The sequence below is a fragment of the Muntiacus reevesi genome, chromosome 10 (genome assembly GCF_963930625.1).
Source record: "Muntiacus reevesi chromosome 10, mMunRee1.1, whole genome shotgun sequence".
In the NCBI taxonomy this organism is placed as follows: Eukaryota; Metazoa; Chordata; class Mammalia; order Artiodactyla; family Cervidae; genus Muntiacus; species Muntiacus reevesi.
Window position 1 is genome coordinate 11873430 of NC_089258.1, and position 23985 is coordinate 11897414.

A 23985-nucleotide genomic window follows, 5' to 3' on the forward strand; every position below is an offset into this window, starting at 1 on the left:
CCCTCTTCTATCTGGGAAGGCTTGCCCAGCAAGCACCCCCAGCATTCCTGCCCTGAAGTCTGTGCGGCTCGTCTGCACACTCCCGGGGCTTGGCAGGCGTTGGCTGTCAGTGAACACCAGACAGACGAGCACGTGGGGATGCAGTGTTGGGATAAAGGGGCGCAGAGCTGTACCGCCCTTAATCCTTCACCTGGTTTCCTCATGAAATCTAGGACTCTCATTGGAAAGTAAGGTGGATAAAATTACAGGTTGAAACCTTGATTTTATTTCAAAATGATAATCCGAGGCATGGTTCTGACCACTTCTGAAGGGCTCGTGAATTAGAGAAACAGTTCTGTGAAGGCTCAGTCAGATCTAAATGATACCAATCAAACTTGTGATTGGAAGAGACAGTCTCTTTAATCATCAGGGATTTTAAAAGTCATCCACCCTGATTTCGGAGTATCATAAAAAGTAAAAATTACTTTTATTTTGTCATATTTTCCTTTGCAAATGTTTTTAGCAGCAAACAGGATTCTTGTTTTCCTTACTTCATTTTTATGATCATAGTAGTTATATGTCAATTTAAAATTAGACAGGGAAAAAAACTAAAAGCCCTTCAGGGGCACTGCTCATCCGTAGGAGGCTCACATAATAGGTGGTAATTCATGTTCATGTTATCAATTCTACAAATATCAATAAAATAAGGTTTGTAAATCGTAAATACAGCAGTAGCAGTTCACACGTTTGACACGCTTTCACACAAGGATTCAGTTGACAACAATAAATAAAATTTCCCCTCTTCAAAACAAACAAAAAGGACTTATAAAGGAAAAAAAGGATTAATTTACTTGGAGTTTTATCAGCCCACTATTTTTAGTGTGCTTTGAAATAATTAAAAAGCTTGAAATTGTATTCAATGAATGAATACTGGCCCATAGTTACATTTTTTTTTTTAAAACCTGTCTTAAATACATACATCATGGCTTTCTATTGAAATCCTTAAATCTATAGGGATCTGTAGTAGGTAAGACTGTATTAAACATTTTTTTCCTCATTAACAATTTCATTAAGTTAAAAAAAATCTGACATTTCCCTTAAATGTTAAGTTGAAGCCTGATCTATGCTGCTGTGTCCTGTAAAATGAACCTAATTTTCAAAGTGAATAGGAACGCCTGAGTGGCCATTTAGAATGCGGCATTTTCCTTCCCTCATGATTCCTGCTGGGTCCTCTTCGCTGAGGCTTTTCCCTGAGTCATATATTTACTGGAAAGGCTACCTAGAGGAGGGGAAAAAACAAAACCCAACATAAATGAAACAGGCCTCACTTCATCGTAAACGCTATACAACTACTTCTTACGGTTAGTATTTACAGAAACTTCATACTCGGCATTTGTTTTGAATCAAGTCATCTGGCTAGATATAAAAAGGTGTAACAGAAGCCCCGTCATATTCTTTCTAAATGCAGATGAGCTGCTAGAGTGACGTCACGTTATGACATGCATGCTCACTTCATACTGGTACAGAGGCCAGGAGAACTTTTTAAAGCTCTGCTTTGCATCTGCAACCAAACAGAATAAACTCCAAAGAATTCTTTGGTCAGAAATAAGTATCTCATGTCATTACTCTGCAGACATGAAGCTGTGAGTGGTGACATGGTAGCCATAACTTATTGATTTAAAAGAAAAAAAAGGAAATTTATTGTATTTACAGCTGAAGGACAGAAATGAGGACTGCTAATTACATGCACACCACAGAACAGTTAATAGATTTTGTTCTGGAGTCAAAACAAGCAGTTCAATGAAACAAGAAAATTGACAAATCCTTAAGTGATCACTTACAAGAAAGTAGTATCTAGCAAAGGATATACACACACTGATTATACACATTTCAAACCAATGGTGGAAAGTATGGATTGTTCAATAACTGGTATTGTGTCAAACAAGTAATTTTGGAAGGAAAGGGATAGATAAGTTTCCTTCCTCACATCATACCTTTCCTCCTTACCTAATTTCAAATGAATTATAGAATTAAATATGAGAGAGTCAAAGTGTAAGAAGTAGTGAATATTTTGGAGTGGGGAAAGAGTTTCCTAAGTATACCGCATTATGCTTTACTTATTAAAAGGGCTTTCTATTCTTAGCACTAAAGAAATTACAAATCCATAGAAAAAAGACAAAACACTAATAGACAGCTGGTGAAAGAAAAAGTAACGTATGAAAGAGAAAAAAAAGTATGTAAGTAGGTAAAAATTAATCAATATCAGTGGGTAATCAAAGAAATGCAAAGTAAAACAAGGTATCAATTCTTAACCACTAACTGCTGAAGGAAGAGCAGAAGGACAGGTAGGTGCGCAGAAATTTTGCTAACGGAATATTCATATAAACCACAGAAACCTTGTAAAGTATGCAAATAACACAAATGTCCAGAACTTGTGATGTGCCTAATTATAAACACAGTAACATATTAGGTATGCAGAGAAGGATAATTAATAACATGAAAAATGAAGGTTATAAATCCTCATGAATAGTATTTTCATTAAAACTAAAAATTAATAAAAAAACACATTTGAAAAACACCACTAATCAGATATGTATTGCCTCATTTTGGTTATCTGTAAAATGAAGACAATAATACCTATCCCCTTGGAGTTACTGTGAAGATTAAATAAATTAATATAGGTAAAACAACTGAACAGTACCTGGCACACAGAAAGTGCTCAATCAATGCTAACTATTATCATTACATTGATGTAAAAAGATGAGAAGATTTTATCTCCAAAACTGAAATAACAGCTAATGCTTTAAAATGGGACAAGTATAAATGGCTTTTACTTTCAATTTGTCTAAACTATACTTTCTAAAATGTTCAAAGTCAACTTATTAAGTATGCAAACAAACTTATGCCCCCTCAAAAGCAAACTTTCCAAAGCAAGATATCCTGAGAGTCAACTCACAGGGAAAAATCAGTGATATGGCATGAAGAATGGAAGCACTCTATGAGTATAAATACTATATTCATACCACAGATTGTCTATTGGTCAAAAATTGTCTATTGGTCAATGTCTTTGACATTCTAAACTTCATGAAGTACTGAGGAAAGGCTTTTCACTTAAGGGACAAAAATTTATATCAGTACCTCATATTCTACATACAACCAGATAGAATAAAGATCTAAACAAGAAAAATAAAGTTTTAAAGCTATTAGAAAAAAAAATATAGATGGATATCTTTACAACTTCAGGTGAGGGAAAAATTTCTGAAAGACAACCCTAAAATCATGAATCACATATCCATGAAAACTAATCAGGGAAAACCAATCATCTAATTATCTCAAAATTAAAAACTAAAGTGGTACAAGGCAAGATATACTGGAGGAAAACATTTAGAATGTATGTAATAATAAATACATGGTATTCACAGCCAGTAAGCATATAAAAAGGTGCTTAGCATCACCAGAGTAAAAAAAAAAAAATATCCATTAGAACACCACAGTATTTTTTCACTCATCATATTTGTATGAATAAACACTGTTGATGTAAGTGGCAACTGTTTCAGCCAATTAGGGGGTATCTGACAGTATTTAAGTTGAAAAGGCACATATGCACATATGAAAATGCTCAAATACTCAAATCCTATAGAATCTCTCAAATATGCTCAAGACACACACAAGAGTGTTCACTACAACACTGCTTATAACAGCAAAACACCAGACATAATCTAAATGCTCATGTACTAGGTGATGTTTACATAAAATATTCTGTATTCATACAATGCAATACTGTAAAGAGAGACTAAATCCATATACAACATATATAAATTTCAAAATCATTGTTAAGATATAAAAGGCAAGTTGTAAAACATTCATATTATACAGTGTGAGTCATTTAAATTTAAAAATTCATCAAGGATACGTATATTAAAGTATATACATGTTAAAGGATACATATTAAGAGTTTAAAAAAGTATGGGTACCTGAATTCTTATTAATAATAAATGACTGAAAAGAAAATATGAAAAAATAAGGTCAATTCTCTAATAGATGAGTAGTTGTTATATTATTTAGATCTTTAAAAAAATTTTTTTGCCCAAATGTTAAGAAACCGTTCTAAGAATAATACTTTTAGTTTTATTACTTATCACTTAAACATGAAGTCCCCTGTATACATACATATATATATATATATATGTATATGTATATGTATATGTATATGTATATGGGTGTGTATCTATGTATATAAAAATCTCAACATACCTGAAGAAGCTTCATGTAAAAAAAATTCACACACAAAAGATAAACTATGGGACTTCCCTGGTTCAGTGGTTGGGACTCTGTGCTTCCACTGCAGGGTTTGATCCCCTGGTTGGGAACTAAGAACTTGCATGCAGCACGGTCCGGTGAAGAAAAAAAGGTAAAACTACTATAAATAAAATATGAATTTTTACGTAATCTGGGGGAAGAACATGAAATTCTTAAAAATGTGTAAGCATGACTTGAAACTACCATTCAAGTTGGCTAGATCAAACTACTAAAACAGTTGGCTAGATTAAACTACCAAAACAAATGTATCCATGGCAAAATAAATCATAAATGAGGTTGAAAGAATAATAAACTGGTGGTGACGATGGATACTATAACATATTTGACAAAGCATGAAGAAATTTCTAAGTAGAAAATTAACTGGTAGCTGATAACCATCAGAATAAGTTCTGATGATACGATTATGTGATTTTTTGGTGATTTGATTAAAAAAGGAATGAAAACAACTGAGTGGCACTGTTGTATCTTCCCTTCCCAGACTCCAAGACTTATTTCTATTCCTTGTAATTTGCTATTATAAAGACTAACGAGGTTTCACAATGTTTATGAAGTATAAAACAAAAGATTAGGAAGAGAAATGATTCACTGTTTCATTCGTGCATTAAGTAGTACTACTCTGAAGATAAATGAATGCATGGGATAAAAGTCTCATCTAATTAAATGAAAGTCATTTTCAGTAAGTAAACATAGGAAGCAATTTTTAATCAAAATTTGTAACATTGGTTTTGGTCAATTATATTCTTCTAATAACTATAAACAATTTAGAAGACATTTTTACACTTTGAGATTTAACAAAAAGCTGAAAAATTCAATTTGTATGAACACTTTTGTGGCCAGTCAATAAAATGCTTGAAATATATATGATAAAAATATATCATCTTAAGATAAAACTCCATGGAAGTGAAACAAAAGAATTCAAGGAAAAAAAAAAGATGTAAAATTTCTGCAATAATATTTATATTTCATTTGATACATTTAAAAAAGACTGATTTAAAAGTTTTGTTTTTAAAATGTCAATATTTTCCAAAAAACCTCCAGAAATTACATGTTTTGCAACTATGACAAAAAACTAAACACATACAAGGAGATATATGGGTGGTTCAACATTTTGGGAGCGAGTATGCAAGCAAAAAAGTTTTGAAGACACTGATATAACAAATATTTGAAAAGAACTAGTTCCATTAATAAAGAATGGTTAAATACATAATGTATGTTCATATAATGGAATATCAAGAAGGGTATGAAAAACAACAATCTATATATTCACTGATAATAAGATCTTCCCATATGGTTTTCAAAAAGTGCTTCTATTATTTTAAATTTACTATCATAAAGACCACTGTGCTTTTGTTTTTTAATTAAGTAAGCTTTAACATCCTGGTCAAGGAAAAAAGTATACATTATCATAAAGGAGAAAAGATATTCACCAATCTCTTATAGCATCTCCAATATTTAAGATTTCAAACCCTTGGATTAAAATGGAATAAACAAAGACAGAGAGGTAGTTTCTTTTGAAAAGTAATTTTTTTTCCAAAAAACAGTAGAGGATTAAGAAACAGACAAACGTTAGTTTCTTGAGATTCTCATACTGAACAGTTTGTGATTATGGTTCTTCAATCTCCACATACTCTTTTGTTAGAAATTTCTGTTATATATTTGTCCTAGAAGTTAGACAGTCAGAGCATAGTTGGAGACTTTCTGTTAACTACAGCAATAAGAGTAGTAATAATTTATCAAGTGATGTGTGCCAGATACGGTGTTAAGGGCTTTACATATATGAAACTAATCCTTACAGTTGCCCTGTGAGATATTAGCCCCAATTTACGGACAAGGAAACTGAGGCAGAGAGGCTCACTAACTGGACAGAGGTAATGGAGCTAGTAAATGACTGGGTTGGATGTCAAGCCAGAGTAAGTCTGACTTTAAAGCTCATGTTCTTGATCACTCTCCCACTTTTCTTTACTCTGTCAAAATGAGTCCACCTCTCATCAATAAAACTTACTGAACATCAAAGGCACTGTTAGCTGTGTGTATGTGAGGGAGGGAGGAAACAAGAGCAAGGAAACTTGTGGGATTTTCTATCTACTGTTGTCTCATTGAGAGTCAAGAACTGTATGTAGCTTAGCGGAATGGAGGAAGTATCAGGAGAGGAAAGAGAACTTGGTTGATTATCGGATGTGGGTGGCTGCTTTAACCTCAGCAGCACAAGACAGATGGTGTAATTGCCAATTTTATAAACGGGACACCTGGAGCTCAGAGGCGCTCTTTCTTCTAAGGTCAATTCAGCTATTGCCGAAGAGCAGGGGCTGTACACACTAGCAGGTTCTCCTTAGGAAACCACCCACGCATCAGAGATAAAGTCTGTGAAAAGGAAGAGCTTTCTGGAAACTTAATCCTACTTAATGTTGAGACATTTCACATAACAACATACATAACTTGTGTAAATTTTTCATGGATAAATTTGACAGTATTAATAGTTGTCATTAACTTGAAGAGTTTATTAGAAAAGATAAGTTTTAACCACCTATAAATTTTTTTTCTGGTAGAAAGCAAACTTTATGTATTGCAATAACTTTTTTTTCTGTAGTAAGCTTAAGTTTTACGGTTATTCAAAAGATTTATAAATATGTAAATCTTTCACTCAGAAGATAATTTACTGAAATCCTAACCTACTGTCAATTGGTACTGCCATTTCTAGGTATATGTCTAACATCTGTACTTTTCCCCCACTTAAGAAGTTATATTAAAATTTTACTTTCAAGATGCATAAAATCTTTAGCAGAAGCAATGCTGACAGATGTCCTGCAGGAACCAAATGCCATCAGCGCCCACCAGCAGAGGCTCTCACAGCACAGGTACTGTTCTAAGTGCTTTTGCATAGATTTTGCAACAGTCCTACCAGATAAGTATTATTATTATCCCATTTAACAGATGAGGAAACTGAAGCAATGGAGGGTAAGATCACAAAGCTACAAATCACATCGTGCAATCTGACGGCAAAGCTGGTATTCATAAACTTCTTATCTTTGACAAAACAAATCTCAACTAAGCAAGGACCAGTATTTCCTTAAGTAAAGTGTTCTGGAAATGCCTATTCAAGGCTGAAGCTTGTAAAGACAACAGTCTTTTGGCTTCTTTACATCTGGTAACTATGTGACCTTCAAACTCTCAGAGGATCTACGGGAAACAGCCCCACACACTGCAGTGGAGTCTATCTCCCATCCACTCTCATTTGCTGAAGGAGCTTCCAGAGCAGCTTGTCAATCTCCTCATCCATGTTTCATGGCCACTCCCACTATCAAATCCTCTCAGAACAGACCCCATTCTCATTTCGCTCCATTTCATTTTGAGGGTTTTCCCAGTAGAACTTTTCTTATTTTTAAGTCCATGCATTCCACTGAGAACAATTACAAAACCTTCCCAGGAAAGAGCTGCTCTTGCCTGTTCTTACAGAATCTCCTATGTCTTCACCTTTCATGGATACCATGATCCCCTTTTGGGTAAGGGTGGCAATTCTTTGAAGATTTCTGTTTCTCTTTGCGACATTCTACCTCAGTCTGATTGTAGAGAAACTTGATGCCATTTCGAATGGTTTTCCCAATCATTAAAAAAACACAACTGTAAAGTATTCACATATTATAAAAATAAAGGTCTATTTCTAAGTAGATCATTTTATATACTTGAGATAATTCATCTTGGAACTAATAGAAACAGAAGTACTTAAATAATTTAATAATTCAATTTATTTTCCTTGTTAACATTTGAAGTAGAGACAGCCAAATGCCCTTCACCTGGAGCTTCGTTAGCTTTCCCAGGGTGAGACCACTGCGCCCTGGCTTGTTGCAGCAGGGAAGAGCTCTATCTGCTGCGGGGCTGGGGAGGTTGCCAAGGTTCTGGGAGTGCTCTCTCAGAAACTGACACCTGATGGGACAGACGGCTTGGCCTCTTCATTCTCTATGACTAACACAGGCATAGCTCCAATCTACAAGCAAACACTGTTTGCACCTTAGCAATAACATACAATATGTAAAAGCTGACCACGGCGGCTTGTTTTACATTATATATGAAACTGTCAGGTTTTATCAATGAAGCTTTAAAATGTCAAAAATTTTTCTCATCAACTATACAACTATACAATCAAGTTAAAAAGAGTACACAAGCTCTATTTTTTAAACAATTTCCCTTCTTTAATCCTACTTTATTGAAAATTAGAGCGCAGAAGAGAAAGAGATATTAAACAAAACTAGTTAAGTGTCTAAAGGCCAGCTGTTTGCATCATGTATTATAGTTTCATCCCCTTAAAAAAAAAGCTGAAAAAGTGATCCATTATATGTTAGTTACTTTGAATTTCTTTTACCCCTCAAATTTCTCCCTTCTAACTACTCCTGAAACACCAAGAAAGGCCTTCATAGCATCCTATTTTCCCCTCCCTTTTAGCATCTATCCTTGGGCCTGGGGGGACTGGGTAGGGATGGGGGCCCTGGCACAAAGCCATAGCTGAGGCCAGGTACCCTACAATTCTTTCAGCACTTCTCAGCACACCTCCCTACGAGCAGGTTTTCTGGCCCCCTATTTCAAAGAAATGACTCTTTTCAAAGTCACAGTGAGGACTTCTGCGTTGCCAAATAAAATGCTGCATTCTCAGTCCTCGTTGAACAGACCTATCAGAAGCAATCTGCACAAAGCCAACTGCCCCCTCTTTGAGGCACTTTCTCCATTAAAACTCCATTAAAAGATCAAACTCGCTGCTTCTCCATCCCTACTGTTAAATATTTTTTTCTGAGGGTGTGTGTCTGTCTCTTTGGTTTATTTTGCCTAAGCCTCTACATGCTTTTCTCTTTTCTATCTGCATGTATTTCCTAAGTGATTGCAGTCAGATCCAGGGCTTAACTACCATCAATTACATACTGACCATCGTCAAATTTTTATCTGCAGACTGGACTTCTGCTCTAAATGCCAGGCTCCTTCCTATATCTACTTGGCTATTCAACACCTCTACCACAATATCTAGCAGGTCCCTTAAAACTTATACATTTAAAGCTGAACTCTATCTCTCCCCATAATCTGTTCTTCCTGATGGTTCCCCAGCACAGGAAATTCAAACTTCACTCTTGTAGCTGCTCAGAACAAAAAAGTCACAGTGTCACCTCTGAGTCTCAAAATCTCAGCATTTTCTGTCATGCCTTATCATCCAACTCATCAACGATCATGTCAGCGCGACCTTTAAAGTCTCCAGAACATGAGCAGGCCTCACTTCCTCCATCCCTTCCACCCATGTCCAAGCTGTGCTCATCTCTTCCCTAACTACAGAAGGAGCCTCCTTGTTGGGTTTTCACCCTTGCCTCCTCAGCGGCCATAGAGAACCTTTTAAGGCAATTCAGATGACACCATTCCTTTGCCTCCAACAGCTGCCCATCTCGCGCAGAGAAAAAAACCCACCCCTCCCACTGCTGAAGGGGCGTGTGACCCACCGCCGTGTACCCTGACCGCACCCCCAGCCACCCTCTTCTCCCTCATCTGCTTAGTGTCGCCACTCGGGACAAAACTGTTTTCAGCTCTGTTGTAAGAGTCTAAATCCAAGTTCTTCTCGACTTGCTTCTTCCTTTGATTCTTTGCTGAAATGTTACTTTATCAGAGGCTGCCTTCTTCCCATCATTCTCTTTTCCTTCTTTATATTTCTTAACATCTATCGCCACATGAAATATGTCTGTCTCTTTTCTGACAAGAAGGCAGAGTAAATGAGAGAAGGGGCTTTTATCTTCAGTATTTAGGCCCACACACCACACTTGGAGGGGGTAGGTGGGTGGGAGGTGTGGCTTAATATTTGTTGAAGGAACCAGTAAATGACATAGTTGAGAGTGTTCAGGCACACGATTACTTTCTTTCTTTGGTGGCAAATAATATCCATGAGGAGAATATACTGCTGACAAGACAGTGGCAATTTCAAAGCAGAAACAAAAAGTGTAGAAGAGGAACAAATAATTAAGAGACTATGGTTCCTATTCAAGGATGGTATAAGAATCACCTAGAACATTAAAAAAAATACAGGCCTAAGCCTAACCCTCGAAGAATCTGATTTAGGAAATGAAGGTAGGGGCAGGTCAAGTCTATTTTTAAAAGCTCCCCAAGTTATTCTGATGTCCAATCTCTGTTAAAACCACTTATTTAAAGGAAGTGCCTCAAAAGGCATGTGGTACGCTATGCAGTAAATAAAATAACACACATTTGTTTTTTTAAAAACCCACATACCTGACTGGGGACTCAAAAATATAGATGTTTTTTGTTTCTTTTGGTCTTCATGTAAAAGCACTGCCTAAAAAACGAAATAGACTGGTTTACAAAGTCGAAAGGAACAGCATCCGAAACAGTCTGAAAACTGTAACCAAATCCAAGGAGAGCTGAAATTAGGCATGTGGGTGGCAGAACTTTGCAAGTTAATCGACAAGCAAGACACACCTGCAGGACCCCGAAAGGCACGCCCGGCAGCCGGCGCACAGCAAGCTCACCGCACACGGCACCTCGGGCAGGGCAGAGGAGCCGCCGGACCTGCCCGGCCCCTCCCGAGCACCTGGCCCAGAGCTGCTCGCACTCATGGAGTGTTTGCGGGAGAGGCAGAGACGGGAGGGTTTCCTGCTCGGGTCTGAGCTAGGTTTACCTGAACAAATGTGCCAGCTGGTCTCAAAGGGTTATGTGAAGAAGGGGATCCAAATACACAATCTGATTTAGACAGACCTGAGAAAGAAATGAGCACTTTTTGTTCCTACTTTAAATTGAAAGCAGTGGCCCTGTTTCAAATATTTACAGAAAGATTTTCTGTTGAGGTGACAGAAGCTCTACTCAAAATATCATGCGGACAAAATTCTAATGTATTAGAAGAAATGGGACAGAAGAACATAATCTTTAGACAGAAGCTGATTATTTTTAATTGCTATTGGAGGAAATTCACCATACTTTAGCCCCACTCCTCTTTTACTTCTCTTTAGTGTGTGTTAGTCACGCAGTCGTGTCTGACTCGTTGCAACCCTATGGACTGGAATTCTGTGTGTGTGTGTGTGTGTGTGTGTGTGTGTGTTAGTCACTCAGTCGTGTCTGACTCGTTGCGACCCTATGGACTGGAATTCTGTGTGTGTATGTGTGTGACTCAGTCGTGTCTGACTCTTTGCGACCCTATGGACTGTAGCCTGCCACGCTGTGCTGGAATTCTCCTGGCAAGAATACTGAAGTGAGATCCCTTCTCCAGGGGATCTTCTTGACCCAGGAATTGAACCAAGGTCTCCTGCATTGCAGGCAGATTCTTTACAGTCTGAGATACCAGGGAAGCCCCTCCCCTCTTTGGTTTACATTATGACTACTTGATTTAATACAAAAACATGGCAGTCTGGAGGAACCAAGATTCTAGTATTTTCTGTATGCTTGATAATACCTCATCCCTGTTCCAGGACAGCCCCTGTCCCTCTTGATTGGCTGCTACCCTCTAGATGGCCAGGATTATGGCTCTATGTTTTAAAAATTTTGGTAGGATCGTAGTTCCCTGACCAGTGATTGAACCCGGGCCCACGGCAGTAAAAGTGCCAAATTCAAACCACTTGACCGCCAGGGAATTCCCTACTTTCACTATTTTGAGAGCTTCATTTATTTTGTTTACTTCACTTACTACTGGCAACTTAAAACTTGCTACTAGCTAGAAAGAGAGAGCCATCCAAGCTGCGGGAATGCAGGGGCATCCCTGCACCACTTTGTTGTACCAAAGAGGAAGGCAATGCCCATGTACTTCCTGCTCTGAGTAAAAGCAGACAGTGAGCTGTTCTGAAGGGTAGCCTACAAGAGGAATTTTGATGAGACTGTATTACATCTTATCTATATATACTGTTTACAGTTTCCTCATCTGTAACTGAGGATATCAAAATAATACCACAGTTAACGGGGCTCTGGTAAAAATTAGATGAATTTACCCATGTAAAGTACTTAAATAGTGCCTGACCCACTGAAAGTGCTCAATGCCTGTTAGCTATTGCTTTTATTTTAGTTTCTTTTAAACATTTTACCCTTATAATTGTAAAACATCATTTTATTTTCCTATATGTCCCTTGTGAGGGCAATAAAAGTTTGAATTCCTTAGAAGTAGGACAAGCTGAAGCAGTATAAACATTTCATAAACATTTACATTCTATTTTAAAATTAATAATAAAACAATTTAAGAACTTACTTTTCATATAAAGCTTATTTAAAAAAATAAGGATGGCTGATCTAAAACTTTCCTATCTTAAAAAAAGATATAGTATATTGCTGATATGGTATCATAAAGTGGAAGAGAGGTATCAGTGTTCCAGGAACAACAAGGACTAGAGTGAGTATTTTAAGGAAACTTTCAGTGCTGACGTTTTTTATGCTGTCCATAAACACTTAACAGTTGAGGATATGAACAGGGTCGCTACTTTAATCAAAGACATTATTTCTCAGGGTTTCATTTTTATGATAAATTTCATCCACTTTCACAGATTTGTTCTGAGAAAAAAAGTGAGAGTGTATAAACTGCCTTGTAAACTGTAACTTACCCTCCCCGCACCAAGGTACCCTTACTTTTAATAGTCTGTTAAAAATATGCCCCAAACGGATGCTTCACCCATTTCTTAGAAAAAGCAAATTAAGATCCGACAAATCACAGGGGCAAGATCTATGGATGACATTCAACTATGGACAGAAACTACATCTTCCCTCATTTTAAGAATAAGCATGCTCACTGAAGAAAATGATGCAATGCAAAGGTAACTCTCTGCAGGCAGAGGCACCGCTAACGGTGTCACCCTTCTTCTACTCCCCTTTTAGGCCTGTGAGCACATGTGTTTAAACAACAATAGAAGTGGCTCCTGCACACAAAGTATGGTGTCCTGAGATCACTTCAGCTAAGCCTACCCATGGCTCTTCCACTTCAAAAGTGCACATCCTGAGTTGGGAAAGCTCAAGTAAGTGGTAGCTTGTTTTCTGGTCAATTAGGTCAGCGCTAGTCCCTAACCTTTCCAGTACCAGGGACCATTTCATGGAAGACACTTTTTCCATGGACTGGGTGCTGGGGGCAGGTGGAGGGGGGCAGGGCGGTGGTAGTTCAGGAGGTGATGCAAGCTATGGGGAGTGATGGAGAGCAGCACATGAAGCTTCTCTTGCTCACCCATTGCTCACTTCCCACTGTGCAGCCCCTCTCCTAACAGGTCACAGACCAGGGCTGGTCCATGGCCTGGGGGGTGTTGGGGACCCCTGTCTTAACTTTTTAAGTACTGGGGATTACTAGGTCTTCAATTCATTGATAATCTTATCTGAAAAGTCAACCAAACTTATCAGAGTCAACCAGACTGATAAGCCTCTTAAAAAACCAGGATTAAGTGTTTAAAAACACACAGAGAATTAGAAGTAAAGGTGGGGGAGGTGGGTTTACCTTCTGAAAAACAAAATCTTATCCAGTAAATAGATCTGTACATATAACTAAACAGTTAAGAACTCTAAAAAAGAGATTTCCCTTGAGATGTGAGTGCAAACATCAAGGCATGATGGGCATCCATACCTGAAGAGCCTTTAAACTGAGGGCATTCCTTTTTAATGTGCCCTTCTCTTCCACACATAAAACAACGTTTTTCTCTTAAGTCTTTGTCCTCCTGTCTCTTCCACTTCTCCACTGGTGGCCTGAGGATTTTCTCTCTCCCTGGCTCAGCGGCTGCCCTCACTGGCTTGGCTTTCTGAGGTGTGCACTGCATGGGTTTATCTTCTTTTGTTGACACCTCTCTCTCTGTGTACTTGTTTTGAATTTCCTTATCTTCTTTGCTTTTTTTGTCTTTGTTCTCAGGGTATCTTTGGTTCAGGGTATCTTCCTGATCTCGCCGTCGCCTCACTCTGCAGAAGATATAATACTGGTAGGAAAAATCTGAACAGAAACCTAACAAACTATTAAGACCCCTCCAGGTTTAGGAGACAACTAGATACAGAAAGCATCAGAGGGAAAAATAAGAATTTAAGTCCATCTTCTCTATTAACATACTTTTGACTGGGGGATTTCTGCAGAAACTATCATCTGTGGCATTAATAGATCTCTGGTCAATAATGTGTTAAGAAAAAACCTCAGAGCTTAAGGGTGTAGTTGTTCATTTTCACAATTACTCTAATGCTGTGAAACCAGTTTTTGCAATTAGTGGAACTTCTTAATTTAATACCTACTCTGGTACTGATGTAATAAAACTCAAATTACCTTTGGACTGATTTTTTAAAACTTTCTCGCCCACTAGCATTCTTTACTAGCGCTGGAAACTTGAGACATAAAACTTTAGGTTCACAATGGAACAATGGTTACAAGGAGCTTTGTGCTCTTAAACTGTCAAAATTATTTCTTCCTTGCCCTACAGGATCAGTGGCTACTATCTGAATAAAAAATAAAGTAAGAAATAAGAGCTTTGAATTCCAGATGATGATTTAAGTACCATGTTTTTAAATGAGAATATTATCGTCCACTTAAAAATACCACCACCACAAAACAAGAATATGTCTCAAGCAAGCAACCAAAAACATCTCCCTCTGCCCTCCTGAAAACATTATCAGAAGAAAGCATGATGACCAAATCAAGTAGGTCACCACAACATACAATAATTATTAAGAAATAAAATGCATACAAGTGAAGGGTCCTATAGTGCAGTATAGTATTACTGAGTCTCAATTCCCACACAGGACACCTCAGTTATTGTACATCAAAAATATAACTGAGATCCTTAAAAAAACCCCATTTTACTTTTCAATGACTGAAATGATTCTGGACTTCTCATTGCTGTAAAATGGAGGAATTTCAGTTTTCTTTTCTGCTCTTCCAGCCTTGTTGGAAAGTGTAATAACCAAATGATCATGGGGTGATGAGGGATGTGCCCAAAATTAGGAAAAGGGACGAGGCCTGGAAGACTGTATCCTGTACACTCAAGTTAATCCTAGCCATCTGACTTAAAGGCAGGTTTTAAATCACTTCATTTTCCTTGTAAAAAAATCTCAAAGTCATCTGAGAACTTCTGGGTTTAATATAAGTTTATTTCCTGGTACAAGAGAATCTCATTTGAAAACTGGTGCAGTAAGAAAATAAAAACAAAACCACCCTTTTGAATGTTCACTTACTTTCTCCTCATAGGACAGTCCTTCATGAAGTGTCCAATTTTCCCACAAATGCGGCAACATCTATCATTTGGGGCCAGCTCTCCTTCAGTTAGCACATCTGGATCAAAAAAGTACTCCTAGCAGAATATAAATACATAAAAACCTAAACTACTAATAACAGATCCAAACACAAAAACTAACCAGTATCAATCAGGGATCTTATATCTCAACATTGACAAATCATTATTTTTAATAATTATTATTATATTGTTTAAATAAAAAAATCTAAAACCATTAAGAGGTGTAATTCAGGATAGGTTTACCTGAATTCTTTGGTTCATTTCTTTTCACTGTGCAGAACACTTTAACCCTACCTTTTCCCCCAGCACAACTCTAAACAAGAGCACTACATATGCCTGTGAGTCAGCTTCCTAGGATCTGGGGAAACCTGAGGCCAGGTACAAAAACTTCATTTTCTCATAAAAACAAAAAGCTAAAACCCAAAAAGAAAGAAGCTATGTGTTGTTGCTTTGCTGTGGCTTCTGAAGGAAGTATCAGAGGAAAGGAAAGACAATGGCCTGGATTCCAGCCTCCTTACCACTGACATGAAGCTGGGTGCCAGCAGAGGCGGCATCACCTGGGGGTTTGCACGACATGCAGTCTTGGGCCCCACCCCAGACCTCCTGAATTAGAATCTGCATTTTAACAAAATCCCCAGGTGATCTGTTAGAACAAGTTTCAGAAGCAGGGTGTAGAAGACTGCCACAGCAATATCTAGCAAAAACTAGATGCAGAGATGTAATCAAATGCTGAACATGCTTGCACACCTGATAACTTAAAGTTCATTTAAAAAGCCTTAATTAGGAAAATTAATGTAGGAGAAAAACCCCCCTTTTTTAACACACAACACTCTAGTTCCTAGCCCCTTCCCCTTTTTTTCTACTAAAATGAATTTTTATAATGCAATTTTGTTTTGCTTTTATTCAGTGTGGTTCCATAAAAGCCTGAGTATCAGGTTATATGAGGACAGATTTTTAGCACAGGGAGCACTGTGTCTCTCCTAGCTTCATTAAGGTATTTATTATTCTTTGCAAGCAGACTGGAAAATTTAGATTTTCCTAAAACTAGGAAAATCCACCCAAAGTTCACTTCTGGCTATCTCTCCCCATGCTGCTGACAAATGACTTCAAAATAGCTATGTTTATGAAAAGGCTTTAATTGTGGCTAGACTCACCAAACTTTGGAGTATTTAGGTTATTACTGAAGTAATGTATACAAATTAGGTGCTTAAAAGGCTTTTGGAACTAGTTTTTTGGTATTTCCAACAGACACTTACCATTTTTGAGGGGTAGTCCTTTGGAAATCCTTTGACTGGAATCCCAAATACTCTTCTCCCATTAATAAATGCTTTCATTATAAAATTTGTCACTTAGAAAAAAAGAGCAAAGTCTCAATTAAATGGATTAACAGGAAAAGAGAAGGCATTATTATTTATAAACAAAGCAAAACTTACTTTTCCTTGATAATCCTGCTCCAAGATTATGATTCAAATCAAACGGATCTAAGTAAAGAAAATTAATGAAGACAAAAGATAAATAGGAAACACCACTATTTATACATTAAGTGAAGTCTATATAACAAAAAGAAAAGTGTTACATACTTAAAAGTATTAAAATGAGTGCATTTTTAATGAGCTTCAAGTCTATAATACAGCTAAGTACTATATATTTCTAAATATATGGAAAGTTTTTCCCAAAAAGTATCCATCAAAAAAATGAGGATATTGCTTTATATCTGAATTCTTAGAGTGCTTCATATTATGAGAAGGTGCTTTATTTTGGACAACAAAATACTATTTGGAAAAGACATGTTAGTCTGATATCACCAAATCATACTAGTTTTAGAGGCATATAGAGGCCACAAATATATTTAAAGCATTTTACCACTGAATGTTCCTGCTAATTAACAGCCTTACAAAAAATCATTTTGGAAAATAAATTTATCGGGACCTCCCTGTTGGTCCAGTGGTTAAGAATCTGCCTTCCAATGCAGGGGACTAAGATTAGATCCCTGGCTGGGGAAGTAAGATTCCACATGTAGCAGGGCAACTGAGCCTGTGTGCCACAACTACTGGGCCCACACGCTGCAACTACTGAAGCCCTGGCGCCTGTGCTCCGCAATAAGAGAAGCCACCACAATGAGAAGGCCTCGCGTTCTCTGCAACTGGGAAGAGCCCTGTAGTCTCCGGAACTAGAAAAAGCCTGTGCATGGCAACAAGACCCATGCAGCCAAAAATAAACGAGTAAATCAATCTTAAAAACAAAACAAACAAAACCAAACCAAAAACAAGCAAAGGGGAAACAAAACAGAACCTTTTTCGAGGCTCATCTAATACTTAGGAAAATGGAGGAGGTATACAGTACATGTAAGAGGAGTAAAGAAGTAAAAAGAGGCACCCTTCTGGTTGTCTTGTTACGCTTCTCATGTACAGTAACTGGGGTATACCATTTGGGATTCGGACCCACTGTGAGTTTACTGGAGAGAAGCGCCCTTCACTCAGTCTGACCTGCACTAACACTTGCTGTAAGGTTGCCTTTCTAGAAGGTTTGGCCACGCTTTCCTCTGGTGACTTCTGTGTGTGCTGTGTGGAAGTATTTCTGGTGTTTGCTTGCTGTAGCAGAGATACTACAGTATTAGTTACTGTACAAACACTGCAAACTACCACCACTGAAATTTCTCGATTCTAGAATAACTAGTCAGAAGTCTTCCTTCTAAGACAGCTTATTACTAATGGCTCATTTATAAATAATGTAAAGTTAAAAGCAAAAGGTAATGAGACTTCAAAAATTCAAAAACAAATTAATAACTGGCAGACTATAAGAATCCACTGTGATAATGGAAAGGTTTCAGACAAAGTTCTGTTTTTAGCTATGGGATACTAAAAAGTTACAACCATATCCATAATCCATAGTCATCTGAATTTAATTTTGTAAGTGGTCATCATAATTTAATAATGTAAATTAGCAGAAGTAATTACAATAGCACAACCTAAAGTAACACGTTTTTTAGGTGATTATAGTTAAAAAAATTATAGAAGACTAAAATGAACAAAATATTTCTTAAGCATTTTCAATTCCATTTTTGAGCATTTAAACTCTATTTTGTCTTTAAAATTAAAATCTCACAAATTGATCATTTACAGGTGGAATCTAAAAAAGAAAACAAACAAATGAATATAACAAAACAGAACAGACTCACAGATACAGAGAACAAACTAGTGGATTCCAGGAGGGAAAGGGAAGTGTAGAGGGGCGAGATGAGCTATGGGATTCAGAGACACAAACTACCATGTATAAAACAAATAAGCAACAAGAATGTACTGTACAGCACAAGGGATACAGCCAATGTTTTATAATAACTTTAAATGGAATATAATCTATAAAACACTGAAACACTATTTTGTACACAGGAAACTAATAAAACATTGTAAATCAACTATACAAATCAATACTGAGCAACCACTGAAAATAATTTGGTGTACAGACAGAATAGAGGATCAAAGTAAAACCATTCAGTGTAAAAAGCAAGTCTCAGAATAATGACCACAAATATCTAAAAGAAAAAAGTGTATGTATATATATAAATTTATCTGGGTACATACAAATATATATAAAGTTAATACAAAAAATCTACAATTATAAAAATTAAAATCCCCCAAATTGGAAATAAACAATCAAATACAAAGACAAATGGCCCATGAATCCTAACATTCAGCATGGGCGAACTAAATGACAAATTTTTGAAGCTTGCTTATCTCTATAGCAACCTTATTCTCCAGAACTTGTTAAACAAAGATAAAGGACTTATTATGGTGAACAAAGATTTTTGGATTTGTAAGAAACCCCACATGAGGGCATCAGTCATTAAAAAAAAAAGGAAACAGATCAGTCTGCCTGACATGGACAGTAACAGGGCAACTGCTAGGCGTATCCTGATCAGTGGCTCAGGGCGGCTTGGGAAGATCTCTGCAAGGACCAAGAATACCCTCTTCAGTTCAATCTCTATATTCTATTCAGTTTTAAGTTTGATTTTATTAGTACCTTCAATAACAATGTATTTTGATGTCCACTGTTTCTTAAAAGTTGTAAGCAGACTTTTTCTCCTGATGCTAATTACATGTTCTTTAAAATCAAATTCCTCTGTGTAGAAACGAAGAAGTCCCAACCACAGCTGCCCAACAGATTCTGTATTTTTTCCATATTCTGGCCAATAGTTGGGCTAGAAATAGAAGGAACAAGAGATATCATGCTCTATAGTAAAGTGTTAATATCAATAGTCATTTGTATCTTAGGGAATAAATCTGGATTTATTTTAATTAACTAGAGTTTAAATATATAAAAACAATTATAAAATTTTTCTAAAGTATCATTTACATGAGTTTATTAACCTCTACCCTATGACCCAGAGACAGAAAGTACTCTGAGTTTTAAATGTCAAACCTCAGAATGCATGTTTGTGGAAGAATCTAGAAATAAATTTTAGAGCCTTGGTGACACCTAGTTATTATACCTCTATACCTCAAGAGTTTTTCTAAATTCTGTAGGAAATCACAGAGCAAATTATTTGTTCATTTGGAGTAAAGCTACTTAACCATTTTGAATTATTAGTCACTAAAGAAATCCTGCATACAGTTCCTAGAAACCCACCTGGCTTAAAAAATATTTTCAACTTCAAAGGAATCATCTGTATATGCTATTTTTCTTTTTTACTATCACAATATAAATAAATATAACAACTGATAATATAATCATTGACCATCTACACTACAGCACAGTATAGCCAACTTTCAGTCAAGGATGTAAAAAATCTTTACTATTAAAATACGTACCAGTTCATCTATTTGATCAAAAAAATAAATATTCCAGCCATCAACAAATATTTCAGGTTTCTTTTCACCTTTGTATATCTGAAATTAATTTTTAAACTATTAGTATGGATTACAAACTTAGCGCATTGATACAAAAACTTGTAGGAAAATAGTAAAAATTTTAACTACAGAATCACAGAATTTTAGAGAAGGAATAGGGCTCAAAAATCATCCAGCTCTACAAATGACAAATACAATTTCCTTTACTAGTACCTCTTGAAGGACAGGAATAACTGGTGGATTCCTCTGCTGAAGAAAATATAGCACCATGAGCGTATATGCATATGACGATAAGCTGCCTCTAGAAGCATCGCCAATATCGCACATCTGGGGGTAAGGAAAAGGAGGAACAAAGGAAAGATCACTAATGTCTTCTACTACACTTGCAGCTATTCTATTGTCACTAAAAGTAAGGTGCCTCTAGACAGCACTAATATAAAAATCACACTTTTCAAATGCTAAAATATGTCAACAAAACCAAAAAAGACCAACCAAAAAAAAAAAAAAAAATCAAAAAGTAAAACAAACCCCAACAAAGTTGTGGAACTATCAGCCACAAGCAGTATTAGGTTATCATGTAAAATTAAGGTAACATTTAGTTTGTTCAGTAGGGCTTCTCAAATAGTTGGCTATGGTTCTTTAAAAATATAGGTGTATGTTTTCTTTTTTTTTTTTTTAAATTGAAGTATAGTTGGCTTACAATATTATATTAGTTTCATGTGTATAACACAGTAATGCAATTTATTTTTATAGATTATACTCCATTTAAAGTTATTATAAAACAGGGAACTGTCTGGTGGTCCAGTGTTTAGGACTTTCTACTCTCACTGTGGAGGGCCCAGGTTCTATTCTTGGTCAGTAAGCTAAAATCCCAGAAGCTCTGCGGCGTGGCCAAACAAAAAAAAGTTATTACAAAACAATGGCTACATCCTCTGCGCTGCACAACATACCCTTTTTGCTAATTTACTCCACATGTAGTAGTTTGTGTCTCTTAATCCCATAACATCCCTGTCTCCCCACTGGTAACCACTAGTTTGTTTTCTACATGACTGGGTTTGTTTCTTACTTTTTCAACAAGATTTAAAGATGTAAAGAAATTTCCTGAGGAAATCTCAGGAGGAAGCATACTTACCTTTGTAAATACTTTCATAGTATAGCACAAATATTTCACTCTGGGATCAATGGCTGAATAAGCAGATAGGAGTCTTGTGTTATGAAGGGCCTATTAAAAGGGAAATTATATAACCTTAAAAAAAGTTTTAAGGTGAAATATTCTGAATAGGTTTACAGTGTAATTCATTTTTAAGATGAAGACATTTAGACCGAAACTAATATTTTTCCCCTACAGAGAAGCTTTACTAACTTACTAGATAAGAATTATAAGAGACATCGAATCTCAGGTCACCTTAGTCTAAACATTCCTAGAAAATATGGGCTATAAAAATAATCAGTTCCCTTTAACTCAACCTAAGATCTGCATCCCTGCCTATTATTCATATTAAACGTCCTTAGGGGCCAGAGAGGTTCCAGAGAGCCTTGAAAACAAACCAGGTCTGAGACCAAAGACACACACACATACACCAAAATTAAACGAAGTTCAAGCCAAAAAAACCCAAAACAAAACAACAAAAAACACTTGACACTCTGACCTCATTTTTAATGAATACTATTACTTACTAAATTCTGTGTTATATCCCCAGTCTCAGAACACTGCCAGACACTGAGTAAGCACTAATAACTACTAACAGAATGAACAGGATGAAATGAATGGCTTAATTTTACTTAAAGACTGAGTAAATTAAGAGATACTTCTTCCCCTTAATCTCCATAAAGAAAAAGTCTAGGGAAAAATCTTACCAATGTGTTATACAAACTGATGTCCACTTCCAGACCGCTTCTCAAATGGAAGAACTTCACAATCGGCACCTTTGCTGTTGTAATAGGCAAGATGTTTCTCAGTCCTAGGTTGGGAAACAAGATAGTGTCATTAAACCCAGCAGCAGAGGGTGTAAGTTGCTCTCATGTTAATGTTCCAACATAGAATGAAGTAAACCTGGCTTTGGCTTGTCTCAGTGAGTCACCAAGACTAGTCAAAGAACTTATTAACAAACATGATTCTTCTGGCAAAGTTTACGTTTGTTAAACACACAAGAATCAACAAGGCCATCACTGTGCTTCAGGAACACACTGGATCCTGTGTACGTGTGTAGAGCTGCCAGTCTAATACCCTTCAAAACAGGAAATGACTACAGAGTCTGAGCTAGGTGCGCCCTCCCTGTTCTCTCTGTATGACCACACACATTATATGAAGAAAAGCCATACATCGTATGAGTCATCATCTGAATGCCCATCATGCAGCTAGAAGCTATGTCAGCATAAGAAAAGAATCAGTGTCAACAGGAGAGGAGGATATTGCCTCAGCTAGGTTCAGAAAAACTACAGGCAGAAAAGAGCAGGCTGAGGGAACTTAGCAGGCAAGGAGAACTGCACAGGGAAGGGGAGCTGCCTGAAACAGAACGACAAGCTCGGGGAACTTCCATGGAATTGTGCAAATGACAGAGTGGACTTGAGGGAAAGCAGTAACGCGTAACAGGAGAAGTGGCAAAAACTGAGAGCCCAAATATGGAACAAATATATCCTTGGAGGCAAAGATGCCAATGAACTGGCAAAATCTGGGAAGAATCACTGACCACTGGAGGTACCCAGAAGAGACACAGGATGACCATTATAAAAATTGACCTGGGCCTGAACTATAATGGTGGCATGGGAATAAAGAGAAGCAGCAAGACATGTTCGAGAGCACCTCTAACTGGATGGGTTGGGGAAGAAGTAGGGGAAAGGAAGGCTATAACAGAAAGAACATTCCCTGAACACCCATATTCCTTTACAAACATTACCTCCTAAGACCATTCACCCTTATCCAAAAGATGACACAGACCCAGAGAAATGGACATGCTTAGGAATATGCAGTTGGTGAATTGTGGAGTGGGAATTCAAATCTAGGTATGTCTGACTCTATTGAACCTAGTCTGCTGCTGCTGCTGCTAAGTCGCTTCAGTCGTGTATGACTTTGTGCGACCCCATGAACTGCAGCCTACCAGGCTCCTCCATCCATGGGATTTTTCAGGCAAGAGCACTGGAGTGGGGTGTCATTGCCTTCTCGTGAACCTAGTCTAGGACAGGCTAATTATCACTTCATTCATTTCGGTGATTCCAAGGATGTCAATGTCAATAACCAAGAGAGAGGATGTAGAAGGAAGAACAGCTAGTGGCAGTTGTAGCAGAAGGGAAGTGGAAGAGAGAAAGATGTGTTTATTCTGGGTGCTGAGGTCCGAGTTCCTTTTGAGAGAGTTAAATGGAGGCATCTAGAAGGACAGATGACTAGTGATCTGGAATTTAGAAAAAAAAAAAGTATGCAGATGAAAGGAATTTCAGCAGAAAAGGTCTGCATGGGAGACAGAAGAAGTCTAACTTATACTGATGGGGAGAAGGGGCAAGGAAGCTCCTACTTACTGAACACTCAGGAAGTCAGGCCTGGTACTGTAATATATTATTTTTCTTAATCTTAAATCCTATTATTGTTTTTTCTGCTTTACAGATGAGAAATTGAGTGCTTACGATGAAGGTGAGTGACTTTTTGG

General features: G+C 37.0%; 1 protein-coding gene across 5 annotated transcripts in view; it reads right to left on the reverse strand.

Moving 5' to 3' along the window:
* Positions 1-442: 442 nt before the first annotated feature.
* The window catches only part of TUT7 (terminal uridylyl transferase 7), a 57055-nt gene continuing 33512 nt past the window's right edge, over positions 443-23985 (reverse strand). For 3 of the 5 annotated variants that reach the window (XM_065947365.1, XM_065947366.1, XM_065947367.1), the window contains exons 18-29: positions 22202-22305; positions 21477-21566; positions 20558-20671; positions 20306-20383; positions 19518-19695; positions 16931-16978; positions 16754-16845; positions 15439-15554; positions 13856-14181; positions 10955-11031; positions 10549-10612; positions 443-1258 (exon numbers count right to left, since the gene is read on the reverse strand). In XM_065947365.1, the coding sequence (XP_065803437.1) occupies positions 1191-1258; positions 10549-10612; positions 10955-11031; positions 13856-14181; positions 15439-15554; positions 16754-16845; positions 16931-16978; positions 19518-19695; positions 20306-20383; positions 20558-20671; positions 21477-21566; positions 22202-22305 (1355 nt within the window). In that variant the 3' untranslated portion in view covers positions 443-1190. The remainder of the gene's footprint in view (positions 1259-10548; positions 10613-10954; positions 11032-13855; positions 14182-15438; positions 15555-16753; positions 16846-16930; positions 16979-19517; positions 19696-20305; positions 20384-20557; positions 20672-21476; positions 21567-22201; positions 22306-23985) is intronic. The other 2 variants (XM_065947369.1, XM_065947368.1) reach the window with 2 other exon arrangements.